Below are 15,198 nucleotides of genomic sequence, written 5' to 3'. Positions count from 1 at the left end.
TCAGAAATTTAAGATTAGCTAGCTAGCAGTGTTGTCCCTTTTAATCCTGCTCACCCAGGATTACCCAACAACAGAACTGGTTTACATACCTTTACTCCAGCCAGAATTATATTTTTGGCTGAAAAACAAAAAGAAAAAAAGAGAAAGAGAGGCAGTGTTGTAGATTTTTTGCAAATCTGTAATTTAATCATTACGTGGGTGGACAGTAACAGTATGGCATTGCTAAGAACTTCACAGCTTAAGGGTTTGTTCTCTTTTACACTTGGCTCAAGTATTTTACAGCACCACTGAAAGCAACACAGCATGAACAAGGTTAAAAAAGCTCTCTGCATTTGTCATTTGCCAGCTGTTCATCCCACCAGCGTGATTACAGAGACACTAATGACAACGAAGTGCAAGACCTCGTGACCTGTTCTGGCACCTGGTGCAGAGTACCATTAAAGCCAACTGAAAGGGTAACATGCCAGGTAACAACCAGCCAAGATAAATCTTCCTTCTGAGTCTCTTGAACCAGGGCAGTTATGAATTTTTGACCAAACTGAATCTGTTCTCCTACATCCCACCCCCCACCTCCTACATGGGGATAATTCAGGCTATAGCTGTTCCTGTATTACATTCATTAATAATGATGCCTAAAGGAATAACTTGAATTATTCACCCTCAACCTTCACCTAGGACACAAGGTTTTGGGTAAAGCAATCAGGCCCATGGAAACACATTTTAAAGTAAACTTTGGAATGCTGTCATAGCAAAAAGCTTACCAGAGAAAAATCCAGACACTATGCTACTCATACGCATTATGCACCTGCATGATATATACACACATCTTGCACTCAGATACTTCAGCCATGCTTATTCCACACAAAAACAAGCTTTACAAGCACTCTGGGAGAGCATGCTTACTTACACTTGTGCCTGATTAAATATATGCTACCTAACTTACCAATCTCCACACCAAGACCACCGATACCACTCAGGAATACATGGGACTGAGCCATCTTCTGCATCGCAGTGTCTCCAAGAACATATCTCTGGCGACTACAGCAAAAATAAATACAGATCAAAACAAGATACAAATGAAGAGCGCACAAAAGCAAGGACACTCAGACATTTCCAAGGAAGTTGAAATATTTTCAGCTATTCTATTATCCCAGTCAGTTTCTAACCTGCAATACACAGTCCTGCAGACGAGTGTGTCACTACTTATCAGCCCTCTGTTCAACAAGCAACTCAGGACACAACACGCACATATCTGTACTGTTCAGTGCTTTAGGAAATAAATGTACATTGAATGTAGTATTTGCACTCACAATCCAAATACTGGAATGCATTTATTACAGAGCTTTTGGTTGTCAGGTTTTAGAAAAGAGAAATAAGTTTTAAATCAGTACAAAACCTATTCAGGACAGTAGGCTTTTGGAATTATCTAATGAAGACACAAGCAAACCAAAGAATTTCTTTGTTACCAGAAATCTTCAAACCAGACAGTGCAGCAGCTTTTGTAGTCAGATTCTGAGCCCCGAAAGACTCTTAGTTTCCAGTTATATAATTAAAATAAACCAATCTAAATACAGCCTTTTCCATCATGGAAAACTATGACTTTCACAGAATTAGTGTTAAGGATAAAATGACACATACAACATTGAAAGCATTGCACTGAAGTGAAGGCAAGCCTCATTTGTTAAGCATACATGTAACATTAATTTTTTTTGATGATAAAAAGCTTTTAATCCCACCACTTTTTTCCAGGGATATAATTTCTTCCAGTACAGGTTCTTTGAACTATTGTCATGCCAAGTGATCTCAAACCACTCTCAACTAACAAATTAAAACAAAAACAAAACAAAACAAAAAAAAGAATCCAGCAAAATCCTAAAAAACAAGTCTGAAGTCTGGAGGGTAACAGATATTGATGATGTTCATGAGGACAGAGAAATATGGCAACAACTAAAGAATAAATGAAATTACGAAGGAGGTAAATTACACAATGTCAAAAAGAAAGGCAATAAGAAGGTGAAAGGTGAAGAAGAGAGAGGAGTTGTCAGGGAAAAAGAAAATTCATAATGCAAATGGGACAAGTATCATTCCTGCTTTCCAAAAGTCACACATAATTGAAACTGTTGGAACTTTGTACAACTCCATGTTTTTTGCTGCTCAGAAAACACCTGTGATGAGACCAATAAAGGAATACACACACCTTTACCTAACTGGTAGCCAAGAGTGTTTTCCAACCTTATCTTTCATATTGCTGCAAGTAAATGTAAGCATTGCTGGAAAGAGCAACACTTAAAAATACTTACCTATACAAAGCATCGTCAATTTCCATAGAGTCTGCTGCCATGGCAAAACAGGATTTGATTACACTAGAAGGGTTACAAAAATAAATAATCTGGTTACATTGGATGCAATTTCACAGTTGCCTGTCCCACATCCCACTGAATTCCTCAAATGAAGAACTCAAAACCACAAAAAGTGATGTTATAATGTCACTTTCAACATTAAGAAGAATTTAACATGTAGAACACCATAGCCTCTAGGAAATTAAAAAGCACATGAGTCAGATGACAAGAACCCCCAAGCCTTCAATAAATTACTTCAAAAACAATTTCATAAATGATTTCAAATATGACTGACACATTCATTTCCCCACTGAGGAAATGCAGGCCTTACTGCTTGAATCTGCCAGTTAGATTTACTAGAAGTAGAATTTTACATTCACGGCTTCAAGCTGTTTACCTTGCATCTACCTAACTGGTGCTTTTTTTTTATTTTGAAGATAGGAGATCCCTGAATGACAGGGAATAGTTATTTATGCTGCATTATTTCTACGTTAATTGACAATCCTTAGGAAACAAGTTACTGTTTCAGCTAAGAAGAAATCAATACCCCAAGATCTGAATTAATGTAACATTTAACTAAGACAAGCAGTTATACAGTTTGATAGGATTTTAAGAAAAAACCCATAATCAGTGCTATTAAGACCTTCAGTGATTAGCAAAGGCTTTTTAATTGTTAAGTTACCTTAGTGTTGACTAAGCACTAGGATTAGAAACAAATTGCCACTGGGCAGCTTCCTTCTTAGTTATGCAGGCTGGGAAATTGGTGTTGCCCAGACCTGGCAGGTGACTGCCACCAAATGCGGGACGACCAAGTTAGACCCTATGTTTGACCCAGAACATCAGTTCCCATCACTACTAAAAGGTACACATCTTGCAATTTCAACTTCCTACAACCTACCTCGGAAACCAGGTGTGGCTGACAACCCTTTCCTTTAGGAGACTGAGAAGTAAAGGCCCAGACATATTAAGGAGGTTTTTTTTCTCCGAGTGCACAGATAGATACACCATGAAACAGTCTGCAAGGCAACCCTGCCCAAAGGTTAACTCTTATGTACTGTTCACATGGTTTTAGCAAACTTTTTAGCATTTCTGAAGTGCAACACCCGCAACCTGTCACAACTTGAAGACTACAACATTCTCACCTGAAATTTGCCTGTTTGAATTTTTAGGCTGAATTATCACAGAAGGAGCACAGCAAGAGTAGAGTTACATTGAAAGCAGGCCACAAATCACACCAGGTAAGCTCTTCCACAGTGTGGATACTAACTCCTACACGTAAGCTAGCACACAAGACAGTCAACAAGTTACCTCCATCACAATCTAATCACTTCAGTCCAGCTCCTGTGCCCTTACACAAGGGCTGAAGACAAGCAATGCCAACTTTTCTCTATCATCCTAGGACCCAGAGAGCCACAGGTTTCAGTCCTTGCTTAGGTAAATGCCTTCATTTCAGTCACTGCCTGGGACACAAGACTGGAATTTCCCCTCAAAGAAAGCCAGCATCGCCTCCTAACTGCCCAAAACAACCACCCCCAAGCTGTTCAGCTCCCCCATGAGCTCCATGAACCCTCCACAAACAGCAAAGGCACTCAGGACTGTCCAACATAAACAGGTTGTGGTACTAAGGTGGGTAAAGGTGATCCACCCCTGAATAAAAACACCCAGCTTCCTCTGCTGTGGTTGCTGACAGCCATCTCAATCAGTGTGCCCTTCGAAACAGCCTTTTGTACATGGCGATGTACAGTCAACCCACAAGAGAACCTTCTTCACCTGTATCACACAGACCCATTTGACAGTAGCTTTTCCAGTACGTTTATCAGCTCCCAGTTCTGCTCCTGCATTCTCCGTTATAGCACTAAGCTGCCTCCAGCATACCTGTTGGGCATGGCAAAATTCCTCCTTCCAAAAGAGGATTTAGTGGTAGTCCTGTAAAGTGGCTCTAGGACAAAGTTTTGTCAACTTACTCCTGCATCCAAGTTGTATTTCTCATTTTACCTCAACCAATATTGACTCTATCTCAAAGAAAGGTACATGATATCAGGGTGGGGCGAGTCATTCTAACACGTTCTAGTTCTTACCAGATGCTTGACATTTATACACTTGTCTGTTTCTTTTTAAAAGCCGAAGCAATCAGTTTTAACACCAGGTTTCTCTTTAATTGTGCAAGTAACATCTTTCATTTTTTAAAGCCTCAGCTGCTTGAGGGACATAAGCCAGGGACAAACAGAAGCTACATGTTACCATGGCAGACTAAGGTGTTCTGAAGAGCACCAAAGGCACAGAAGCTGTGGCACTGAGCAAGTTTCACAGTGTTTCTTACCTCGAAGTCAGTGCAGGCTGAAGCAGTGTTAATTACTTGCTGTTCAGCAGGCTGGGATGGCCGGGAGGCCTGGCCTCATCCCACCCACCCAGGGCTTCCACAGCCGGATCCAAGACACCGCAGGCTATACCCTGTTCAGTCAGCAGAGAGAAAGAACACGCTCAGACTGCCTAGACGGGATAACGGGGAGAAACGGCACCTCAGATGCCCATAGGGTGTCTAGACAGAGCCGAGTGGCTTCCAAACCAACCCGACCCGGGGCCCTGCAAAGCCAGATCGGCTGCAGCCCCGCACCTCGACGCCCCGGCTATCGGGGCGCTGGGAATCGTCGCCCGGCGGGCCGGCCTACCCTGTACTCGCCGCCTCCCGCCGCCGGCCTCTGGAGCCCACCTCCCTCCCTCCCTCCCTCGGCCCCGCCGCCACCACTCGCCCTCACCACTGCGACGGCCTGCCGTTGGGATCAAGGCCCGAACGCTGCCGGCGGAGACGGAGGAAAAGGCAGGAAGAGGGTGCGAAACAGCAGCGCCGGTACCGCGACGCTTCCCCGCCTGCGCCGACGTGAGGGGCCGGGCTAAGGCGGGAGGAGGCGGGCCGCGGCCGGCGCACCAGCCCGGCGTGTCATGGCGGCAGGAGGTGGCGCCCACGGGGAGACGCGTAGTGAGATCGCCGCGTTCTGCACAAAAAGTAACACACCGTGTTGTTAAAAAAAATATTAAAGTCCCCGTTATGTTCAAGCATTACCGGCGTAGACAGTCGAGAGTGGTTCTGAGCCCTGCTTCTGAGATAACCGTCTCCACATCTTGCAGGAGACCAGCAGCAAGATGCCGCTTACCTCAAAATTAAATTAAATGGGACTAGGGGGCATCCAAGGCCACAGAGGAGCACAAACGTGGGGAAAAGCAGTGAAAAATAACGTACAGCATCCGGTATCAACACGGTAGATAGGCTTGTGAAAATGTTTTCCCTTTTTTTTAAATTTATCTTTAGGTGCAGTTGACCAGGAGGAAGCAAGCTGCAGCAACCAGCACTCTGCCTCCACTCCCAGCTCAGCCTCACCTCCTAGAAATACTCTCCCTCCTCTTTCCCAGACTCTGACTAAGATCGCAGTACAGCCTGCCTTCCCATCAGGCAGCTTAATCTCCCTTCAATTTAAACCCTGCCTTGCCTTTCATTATACCTAATCATTGGGGTAGGTGAGACTAGTTTAAATCTTTCTTGATATCATTAGTACATCTAAGAGTGGGAGGGATTCATGCTACTGCAAAACAACTACTGAAAAAATGCCATTGCATACAGTGTACACAGAATAGCCACTTTATACTTTAAAACACTTGTCACTTTCAAAAACCACAACCAAAACACCTATCTCCATCCTCCAATACACATTAAAAAAAAACCAACAAAAAAAAAAAAAAAACAAAATAACCCAAAACCAAGCCTTTTATCTATATTGATGGAGTTTGTGGGAACTTATAAGGGGCAAGAAGATCCAAGTTTTGTCCTCTCAGTGAGCACCCAATGCATTATTTTACATTTCTATCTCTCTAATGAACAGAATTCTAGCAACCCTCTACATCTTTCTTAAGATTTACACCTCAGTCCAACGACGGACACTGCTTTTATACTGAATTAGAAACAAAGACTAAGAGCAGCTGGGCAACACTCTGCTAGTTCAAACACGGTCTATGCATTGGCAGGATTAGTGTGAAAGTACAATTTTTGTTTGCCAGTGCTACAGACGTTTTTTGAAGACAGATGTGGGCAAATTTCAAAGAACCACTAGAGGCCACTAGAAGACTGAAATCCGGGGCTAAAAGATCAGATAAAGGAAGAATACGATTCTTACCGGTAAAGGAATTAATACTTACGGCTGGCATTTGCTTTGTAGCTTCTTCCCATAATACATAAAAATCAGAAAATACAAGAATAAAGGTACCTCTGTTATTTCAATAAAGTAATTTCAAAGAGCAGTGCACATACATGATGGATAGAATTAACAGGAATCCCAGCTATAAAAGGTGGGGGAAAAGGTGACGGAGTTTAAAGACAGCAAAAAATATTAGCTTCAGTTTTGCCACTTTGCTAATCTTTAGTTCTGTTAGTGATTTTTACTTTGAACTAATGTTTTGTCGTCGCTTAACACATAAAAGCTGAACACCATAAAAACACATAAAACCCCCCATACAGCCTTTTCTCTTATTTCCCATGACTGCAAAATTTGAAACATCTGGAGCCATTTGACTTTTTCCCCTTAGCTGCCTCTTTTAAAAATACATATAACCCTAAAAATCTTCATTCTAAAGGGAATCTCAACTCCTTATTTTTACCATGTTAAAGTCAGCTGTAGCTTTTGAGGTTGGCGAAAGGTACGGAGTGCGGCTGCCAGTTTAGTGCCTTGCCGAAGCAAGGAGCGGTATGTAGCTGTGATCAGGAGAACACCGCCACCTCTGGACTTTGTCCATGCCACAAATCCGTGTGACTTCAGTGGATGTGCACTACTGGAGATTGTCTGCACGCAGGTATTGAGTATGTCTGCAGAGCCAGTATTTCCAAAAGCAACAGAAGCTGTTAGAGATACGAATCTCCTTTCTACCTGCTGGGAAAATCCCAGCCACTTGCACTTTTGATTTCCTACCACAATTTCACATTGTTAATGGAGATTCTCAGGCACTGGAACAGGCTCCGCAGGGGAAGTGGTCACAGCACTCAGTCTGACTGAGTTCAGGAAGCAGCTGGATGACGCACTCAGCCACACCCTCTGACTTGGCTGGCCCTGTGTGGAGCCAGGAGTTGAACTTGATGATCCTTATGGGACCCTTCCAACTCAGGAGACACTCGGATGCTGTGATTCCAAGTGGGGATTTGGAGAAGATGCATTTATCTATTTAGTTAATAATCAAGTCATCAGATAAAAACCCTATGTAGTTTTCTCCCTAAAAATGTGTTATTCAACATTACTAAAGTCATCACAATTCAGTTTAGCACACAGGCCGGTGCAGAACTGACATCAGTATCCTCCAGAGGGTTTCCAGACCTCCTGCCATAGGCTGTGGCTTGCCATCAGCTCTTGCACGAGCGAGGTGCTGAGTGACAAGGCTTTGCCTCCTCTCTAGCACACCATGTCCTGTAGGAGTGCTTTTCTGGCACGTTTAAAAGGACTCCAGGTTCCCAACGGGGTGGGCCAAAGGATCTTGTCACTTCAGGCTGATAGGTGACACCTTCCTAGAAACCATGTTAACAATGTTCTTAAAATCCTGATCCAGATAAACAGAGCACCAATTACCTAAGTTAATTCCAAGCTGAGATGTGCATGAATGCGTTTCCAAAAGCAAGAGCCAGCTTTTCCTTGCACATGCATCTTTAACACAGGTTGCAATTCACCAGATAAATATTCATTGGGTTAAATAATAACTTTTGGCTCTCGGCTCTTCTAATTTGTTAACAAGAGCAGCAGATACGGAGTTTCTACAAGCCTTACTTACATAAGGAATCCTGGAGACAGATTGATGTCATTCAACCAGACCTCCTCACATGATTAGGCCTTGTGCAATGAGCCTCTTAATTCTTTCCTACTCATACTCCAGGCTGAAAATCAGCATTGGGTAAGCCTCAAACAACCCAATTTGAATATCCAGAAGCTTGGAACACATTTCTTGATGCTTTGTACCTGCCTGGGAAATCTCAGGAGAGTTGGTGCATCAGCTGCATAGACCTCCCAACAGCAAATCTCCAGGGATGCTGTTGTTACAAGGATAAGTTTTTCCAAGGCCAGAAGCAAGCTGGTAGATTCTTGGATGAAACTTCAGCTCCAGTCTGAATTTTGCATAGCGCTAGCGAAACTGAAGGTCACCTCTGAGTATTTAGAAAAGCAGATGCTCCACCTTGTCTTTGCTGAAACGTCTATAATGCTCCAACCACTATCAACGACAAACAGTTCCTCAGATGGGGAAGGAACAGAGCGCGGTGCAGTTTTAGAATAGTCTCATATCAAAATAAGGAAAATTACTCCATTTGGTAACATATCCAATTTTTATCTTGGTCATTATCAAGCAAAAAAAAAAGACAAAAAAGGACCAATGTTTTTTAAATACATTTAATATTATGAAACATATTACCTTTGTATAATTTAAATCCTTGCTAAATCTTAACAATAATAAAAGGCTTTTAAAAATATTTCCTTTAATCACACATTATTCTCTTTGTTTTATTCTAGGGCAGAAAACAAACCAAGTCTTCATAAATAAAACACTGACATGGAGCACAAGACAAACCCAGGCCAGACAGTTTGCTAAGAAACTTGTGAAAAGTGCATCTGGCTGGCTCAGGACTCCCTGAGTAAGGTAGACATTCTCCCATACACCTCTTGGCTGCTTGGCCTCTCACGAGAAAATCTGAAATAAAGGCTGTCATTCTTGTTTTAAAGGTATTATATATATACATGTCACTTGCAGTGTGAGGTAGGAACCAGTTTATAGGGGTTGTATCTAATCTGGGCCTCACCCCTTTATTGTTGCCCCTCCATTTTCTAGGCAAAAAAAAAAGTGCAAAACAGAGGCTTAGCTATCTAGGAAAGTGAACTACTGTTTACTTTCAATTGCAATTCATCAGTTGATTATATGGAAGGACAACTCTAATGATTTTCACCTTCAAAGCAATAAGAGGCACGAAAAAAATAGATGTAATTTTTTTTCTATAGGATGCCTTCGAAAAAAGGGGACCTGAATACAAGAAGAAAACAGTGTTTTCAGGTGTTCTAATCCAAAACTCCATGAAGTTTCTATTTTGCAACTGAACCTGGCCCAGGTAAATTCTTAGTGGAAAAATAGCAGCAACACAAAAGTGCATAGACTACAAACTTCATAAATAAATTAAAGAAACAGATTTGCTGCATCTAACTATCCTCCTAATTGTCCAAGATCCTTTTTTTTTTTTTTTTTTTAAATAATGGACATGGAAAATCAGAATAAATATTGTACTATTTCAAAACCAAAACTAATCTAAAGCCTTCAGTAGATTTCTTTCTGAGATAAGGCATCTTGTATTTTACTAAAATTCAAAGAAGATATGTAGAAAGCCTGGAAGGAGCCTAATAATAAGACAACCCCCTCCTCCACCGCCAAGATTTAAACATAGGCTTTTCCATCCGTTTATAGACTTGTAGTAATTCAGGGTGTGAGTTTTCAAGAAATGCTGAGCGTCTCGATCCCAGGGATGCTGATTGTTGGAGAGCTTGCACAGAAAGGAGACTGAGGAGAGACCCATCCTGAGCAGAAGGGGAGGCAGGATGCTTCACAGAGATTTTCAGCTGTAGCTGTGTTCAGCTGTAGAACTTCCAGCTTCTTTCATGTCTCAGACAGACTCCTGCGAGTCCTGCTTTCACAGCCTAAGCAGTCCGGTGTCCATTCAAAGACTGCAGGGGACACATTTTGGATTCTCATATTGAAGACCTGGGTTCTAGGGGACAATAATAGTCACAGCACTGGATCCCTTACACCAGCAATCCATGAGATATCATGCACAGAGGTAGGAAAAGTGCTTAATTGGTATATAAGGATTGCATTTACTCTGAAGTTCTTATCAGAATATGGAATTACTCTTCAGCTTCCTAAGACAGGATTGTATTTGTTTATGGCAGAGATAAACCCATCAGTGAAGCAAGACAGTATTACTAATTGCTTTCTTGCAGTGAGATGGTTTCCACTGGCTGGCACGCCCTTAGAAAAGCATGTTGTTTCTTGAATGAAAAAGATAGATCCCAGTTTATTTGTGGTGAATGACCATTTTTCCTTTAGCATAAATTTAAATGATGGGTTTCCTTCCAGGGAGGTTGTTCATGGGGACACACTTATTACAAACAAATTTGGACAGAGCTTATCTTTCTGTATCTTAAGCATATTGTGAGCTGAACTGAGTAGATCTAGAAAGCAACTGGTACAAAGGCAGCAGCACAGTATTGTGATGAAGCACTCCCACAAGTGCTCTTGCAAGTAACTTGAACAACACAGAATCCACCAAAATTTTTCTATTAAAAATGTGAAGATGATCAAGCTGTTCTTTTCTCCCTTCAAAATTACCGCAAGCACAGAAATCCTCCTTTACCTTAGCTAGGACCTACCCTTAGTCTTGGCTGATCCACTGTTAGCTATCAAGGCCACCAAGCAGGGTAAGCATCCAGGGTCTCAGCTGCAGTCTGCGTGATGAGAGTCTCTGACAAGGTTAACAATCGAGGGTTCACTTTCTTAGAGACAGGGCTTTGACAGCATTTGCTGTGCTGGAGGAAGAAGGTTTAGCTTCAGACCTTGGCCATGGCTGAAGAAAAGTTTCCTTTTTTTTTCCTGGAAAACGTTTGTATTCATAAAGCAGGTAAATCAGTAGCTTTTAAATGTTAGTTTAATGGCATCAGCTCATAAGTGAGAATGTTTCAAGGCTCAAAGATGAAGCAGGAAATCTCATAGGCTTAGTGTAAATTCTCAAGGGGTTAGGATCTCTGACAGGAAAGATAGCACTTGCTGCTGGCAAAGGTTGCTTCAACCAGAACTACGCAGGAATATATATACTACAAAAAAAAAAAAACCTTTCAGAGTTACAGACAAATATGAGTTACACGTAGTCTATGTAGTTAAATCCATTTTTGATTCTGGAATTAGATGCCAGTTTTTGAGGTAATCCAGTTACGGAAATAAGTCACTCGTGCGTAAACACCAGGTTTATTTGGTTTGGCGCATTCATCTCCCCAGCTCACTATTCCCACGAGGTACCACATCAGTCTAGAGTCTGGAGTAACCAGTGGTCCCCCAGAGTCCCCCTAGAAAAAGAGGATCAGGAAAAAAATATTTAATTCATCAGGAAGGAAAATACAATTCTCTCCATAGACAGGAGGGTGTCTCCAATACGAGACGAAAGCAAGAAGTATTGCAAGAGCTGCTCTCTGTGCAGCATCCAGGCTGTTTCCAAAACTTCAGTTCGAAGTCTATGCTTTTTCCCATTTACCATGGAACTCCTGACCTGCCTCTGTGGTGTTACAGTTAAAAAAAACACACCCAAAACTTCTCTCTTGTTTTGTGAAACACTGCTCCCCACCTACCTTGTCTTTCTCATCATACCAAATAGGGAAACACAAATATATACAGCAATGTTAGCCAATAGGAACTTGTTCAACAGTAACTGCTATCCTTTACACAAATTACTTTAATCACTTGCAGCAATAACATTTCAAAAAGGATGTCATCAGGAACTTGGTCTTCTAATTAGATGATATCTCCTTAAGATGTTAGACACACTCAGAGGTTGAATGCAGATACTGTTGGTAGCATGACATTGTAATGGTTAAGCTGGAAACCTTACAGGCTGAAAGGCAGTCCTCACAGAACAGATCAAATTCTCCATCTTCCACCAAAATGCTATACTGAAATTAACTGCAGCTGCACCTTTCTCTTCAGGTGTCACCAATGCTGAGCCAGCCAGGAATGGAGGAATTAAAACTTATTTTGCAAGGAGTTTGGCTTTGGCTGTAAATCTGTAGGACTGGGATTATGAAAAGGGTCTGTGTTTAACCAGCACTTAGGAGTATATTCTTTGTCAGTAACATAAATAGAAATTACTTTTTTATAAGTTATCATTATGGAAATATTTGAGCTTGATCATAAGCATTTCTGTGCAACATTCAAACCTGCATCATGCACGTATCCTTACTGTTCCATTTATACCTAGCTTCCTCATAGTTATATTTGTTTCAGACAGTATTCCTTCCACCGATTCAAGTCTGTTAGCAAAGATCATATTGTAACAGATCTGTTATGAGATCATCCAGTCCAGAGTTTAATTTAACTGAGTAATAGTGCATTTTTTTCTGGCAGCTTAACTCCTACATTCTTAAACTTCTTCCTTCTCAATTGTACAGACCCTTGGTCTTGGCTGCTTGAGGTATCTAATTTTTACCTCGTATTCAGTATTTCAGCATTTCGTATCTCTGTCAATATCTTCTCATATCACTTTGCAAACAAATTGTTAGTTAGATTTCACACACTAGAAATTATGAGAAGCGAATGGGCTTGTAGCAGCTATTCTGAGTTACAGAATAGGAATTTCATTTCATGCCATGGAAGGTTTAAATTCTGACTACAATACTAATTTAGCTGTCTTCCTATGGATTTTATGTGCTAAAATGATTTGTACCAACTGCTATTTCATTTTACAACTTAGATCCTATTTGAACAGAGCCTATTTGAAGGACTAATATGCAGTCAGTTAAGATTTGGTTGATCAGATACTAAAGTCAGCATTAAACTAGTTTTCCTTACTAATTTTAATCTATAGTTACCTGACAAGCATCTACTCCTCCTTCCAAGTATCCAGCACACAACATCCTGGGTGTTATGTCCCCATCATACACTTCTTCTCTGTTGCAGGTTTTTGAGTCAATAAGTTTCACCGTTGCTTCCTGAAGAGCATTTGGGGTTGGGCCTGAGGGAAAATACAGTTTGGATATTTATCAAGAGAATTACTTTGCGGTGATTAGGATACAGAAAGAGCTTTTAATGTTCTCTTATAGAGGACTATCTTGGTTTAATATGGAGGTTTTGCTTGTTGATCTAACTCAGGCCCTTCAGGGAAACATGCGTATTCATAGACTCACTTTAGAACTGTACCATTAAAACAGAAGTAACAATTGCATGGCACATACTGCCTTAAGCGTAAACCATATATTTTATACATATCCCATATAACACTGGGGAACACAAATTACCTACAACTTTGCGCAGATGATACCAAATGAAGACATCTTGGTCACATTGCTAAGTCTACCCTTAGTATGGCATGATTAGAGTAAGAGCTTAGTTTAAGTCACTATCTGCAGCTCACATTTTACTGAAAGCCTACACAGAGTTATCTGTAGCTTCTGGCTAGAGCTGGGATAACATATTTTTAGGTGCTATGCAAACACACAGAGCTGGACTACCTGTCTTAAGAATCTGCGATATGAAATGGAAAAGCTGGAAAAAGAGAACAATGTTTTTTTCCAGCTTCAGTTGATTGTAGCTCTGTCCAGTCTAATTTTTGAACAAGAAAGTGCTGCTCACAATAAAACAAACCTATTGATTATAGGCAAAGAATTGTGCTTGCTGCCATAGATCGTATAGCTACAGAGGTGGTATCAGTTCAGCGGTAGATCAGAGCCAGGGTTTATGTAACATACAGTTCACCTGGTAGACTCAGGACTCACCATCATTGGTTAGTGCTCCCCAGCCTGTGATGACAGCAAAAATATCGTATGGAAAAGTCTGCGATGGCTCAGGCAGACAAACGCGGTGTATGGTGCTCGTAAACTCAACTCGTTTAGAGAGCTGCACAAGTGCAATGTCATAATCATGTTCTGGGTAGCGGTACTTCTCGTGAACAATAATAGTCTTGACTGATCGTTTCAAGCTGGGTGGCTTCAAAAGAGCTCCAAAAGTAGCGGTCCACTTCTGAGGGTGACTCATGCTGAAAAAGGTAAGAGTGTCCTCTAAGTATTTAGCTGTAAATATAAGTGTTCAGGACTAAGCTTGCTGAGCATCTTTATTGTAAAGCTCCTTCAAGCCATCTCCCTAGTAGATTCCTAAAGCATCTGCCACTTTCCATAACATTCTGTCCCACGTAATTTTGGGCTGCTTCTAGAAGACAGCAATCCTGCATTCCCTCCTCAACCATGGTCACATACTCTTCCCATGCTCCTTGTCCTTTGTCAAGCCATTGTGTGGCCACAGGATGGAATCAAATCCAAAAGCTCTTCTGCTAGAAAACTCTTCATCTTCTTTACTCTTTTTGCATGTTAATACTCTCTTCAGTCAGTTTTTCCATCTTACATACCCAGCAGCTTCACAGTTGTCATGCTTGAAACAGAAAAGCGCTGGGAGTGCATGTCTGAATGGAGGGGTAGGAATACAGGATTGTGACTTCTGGTAGCAGCCTGCAATGGCAGCAACTTAATAACACGAAGAAGCACTGTTAGAAACTTTTGTGCAACAGGAAACAAAGACTCTGCCATTTCAGTCACATTACCTTTTCTTCACTTCTTTGCTTAATATACCAAATAGTTATTGATTTCCACTTGTACAATTGCCAGTTCTGTTCCAAAGAATAAGTCTTTAGTTTCTCCACGAAACATTGAAATTACAGATCTGCTTAACCCTGACTTTTCTTCCTCAAAGGCAGAGAATTGCTCCTCTGGAAAGAGTCGGGATGTGGTGCAAATCTGGAGAGCCACCCAACCTAATACACATGGGACACATTCAGCTGCAGGTTCTAAGATGGGAACTTACTCTCTGAAGCAGTGAGCTGCAGATACGAGCCACGTATTGCTGATGAGTGTTGCACCACAGCGATGGATATTATTGTACTGCAGACTAGCTTGCCACGGCCAGTCCCCGGTCTCTGCAGAAGACAGTCCCCCGACTATTCGCAGTGACGATGATTTTGCCATTGACTTGACTGATCTATTCTGCCGTAACCCACAGACTGTCAAAAAGGAGAAAGAATGCCTTGGGTATTCTTCCATAG

General features: G+C 41.5%; 2 protein-coding genes across 2 annotated transcripts in view; both read right to left on the bottom strand.

The window, feature by feature from the left end:
- UBA6 (ubiquitin like modifier activating enzyme 6) overlaps positions 1-2,341 on the bottom strand; it is a gene marked incomplete at its 5' end in the record, with an annotated part of 29,640 nt that extends 27,299 nt beyond the window's left edge. The window contains 3 exons of the mRNA XM_084264128.1: positions 90-118; positions 944-1,038; positions 2,301-2,341. Of these exons, the coding sequence (XP_084120254.1) occupies positions 90-118; positions 944-1,038; positions 2,301-2,341 (165 nt within the window). The remainder of the gene's footprint in view (positions 1-89; positions 119-943; positions 1,039-2,300) is intronic.
- An 8,961-nt stretch (positions 2,342-11,302) lies between these two features.
- Positions 11,303-15,198, bottom strand: part of LOC311191338 (transmembrane protease serine 11E-like) — a gene marked incomplete at both ends in the record, with an annotated part of 42,984 nt that continues 39,088 nt past the window's right edge. The window contains 4 exons of the mRNA XM_084263494.1: positions 11,303-11,464; positions 12,980-13,122; positions 13,883-14,142; positions 14,961-15,156. Coding sequence (XP_084119620.1) covers positions 11,303-11,464; positions 12,980-13,122; positions 13,883-14,142; positions 14,961-15,156 — 761 coding nt within the window. The remainder of the gene's footprint in view (positions 11,465-12,979; positions 13,123-13,882; positions 14,143-14,960; positions 15,157-15,198) is intronic.

Source organism: Gallinula chloropus (assembly GCF_964237585.1).
Source record: "Gallinula chloropus genome assembly, chromosome: 4".
NCBI lineage: Eukaryota > Metazoa > Chordata > Aves > Gruiformes > Rallidae > Gallinula > Gallinula chloropus.
This window is presented reverse-complemented; position numbering and strand designations above follow the sequence as displayed.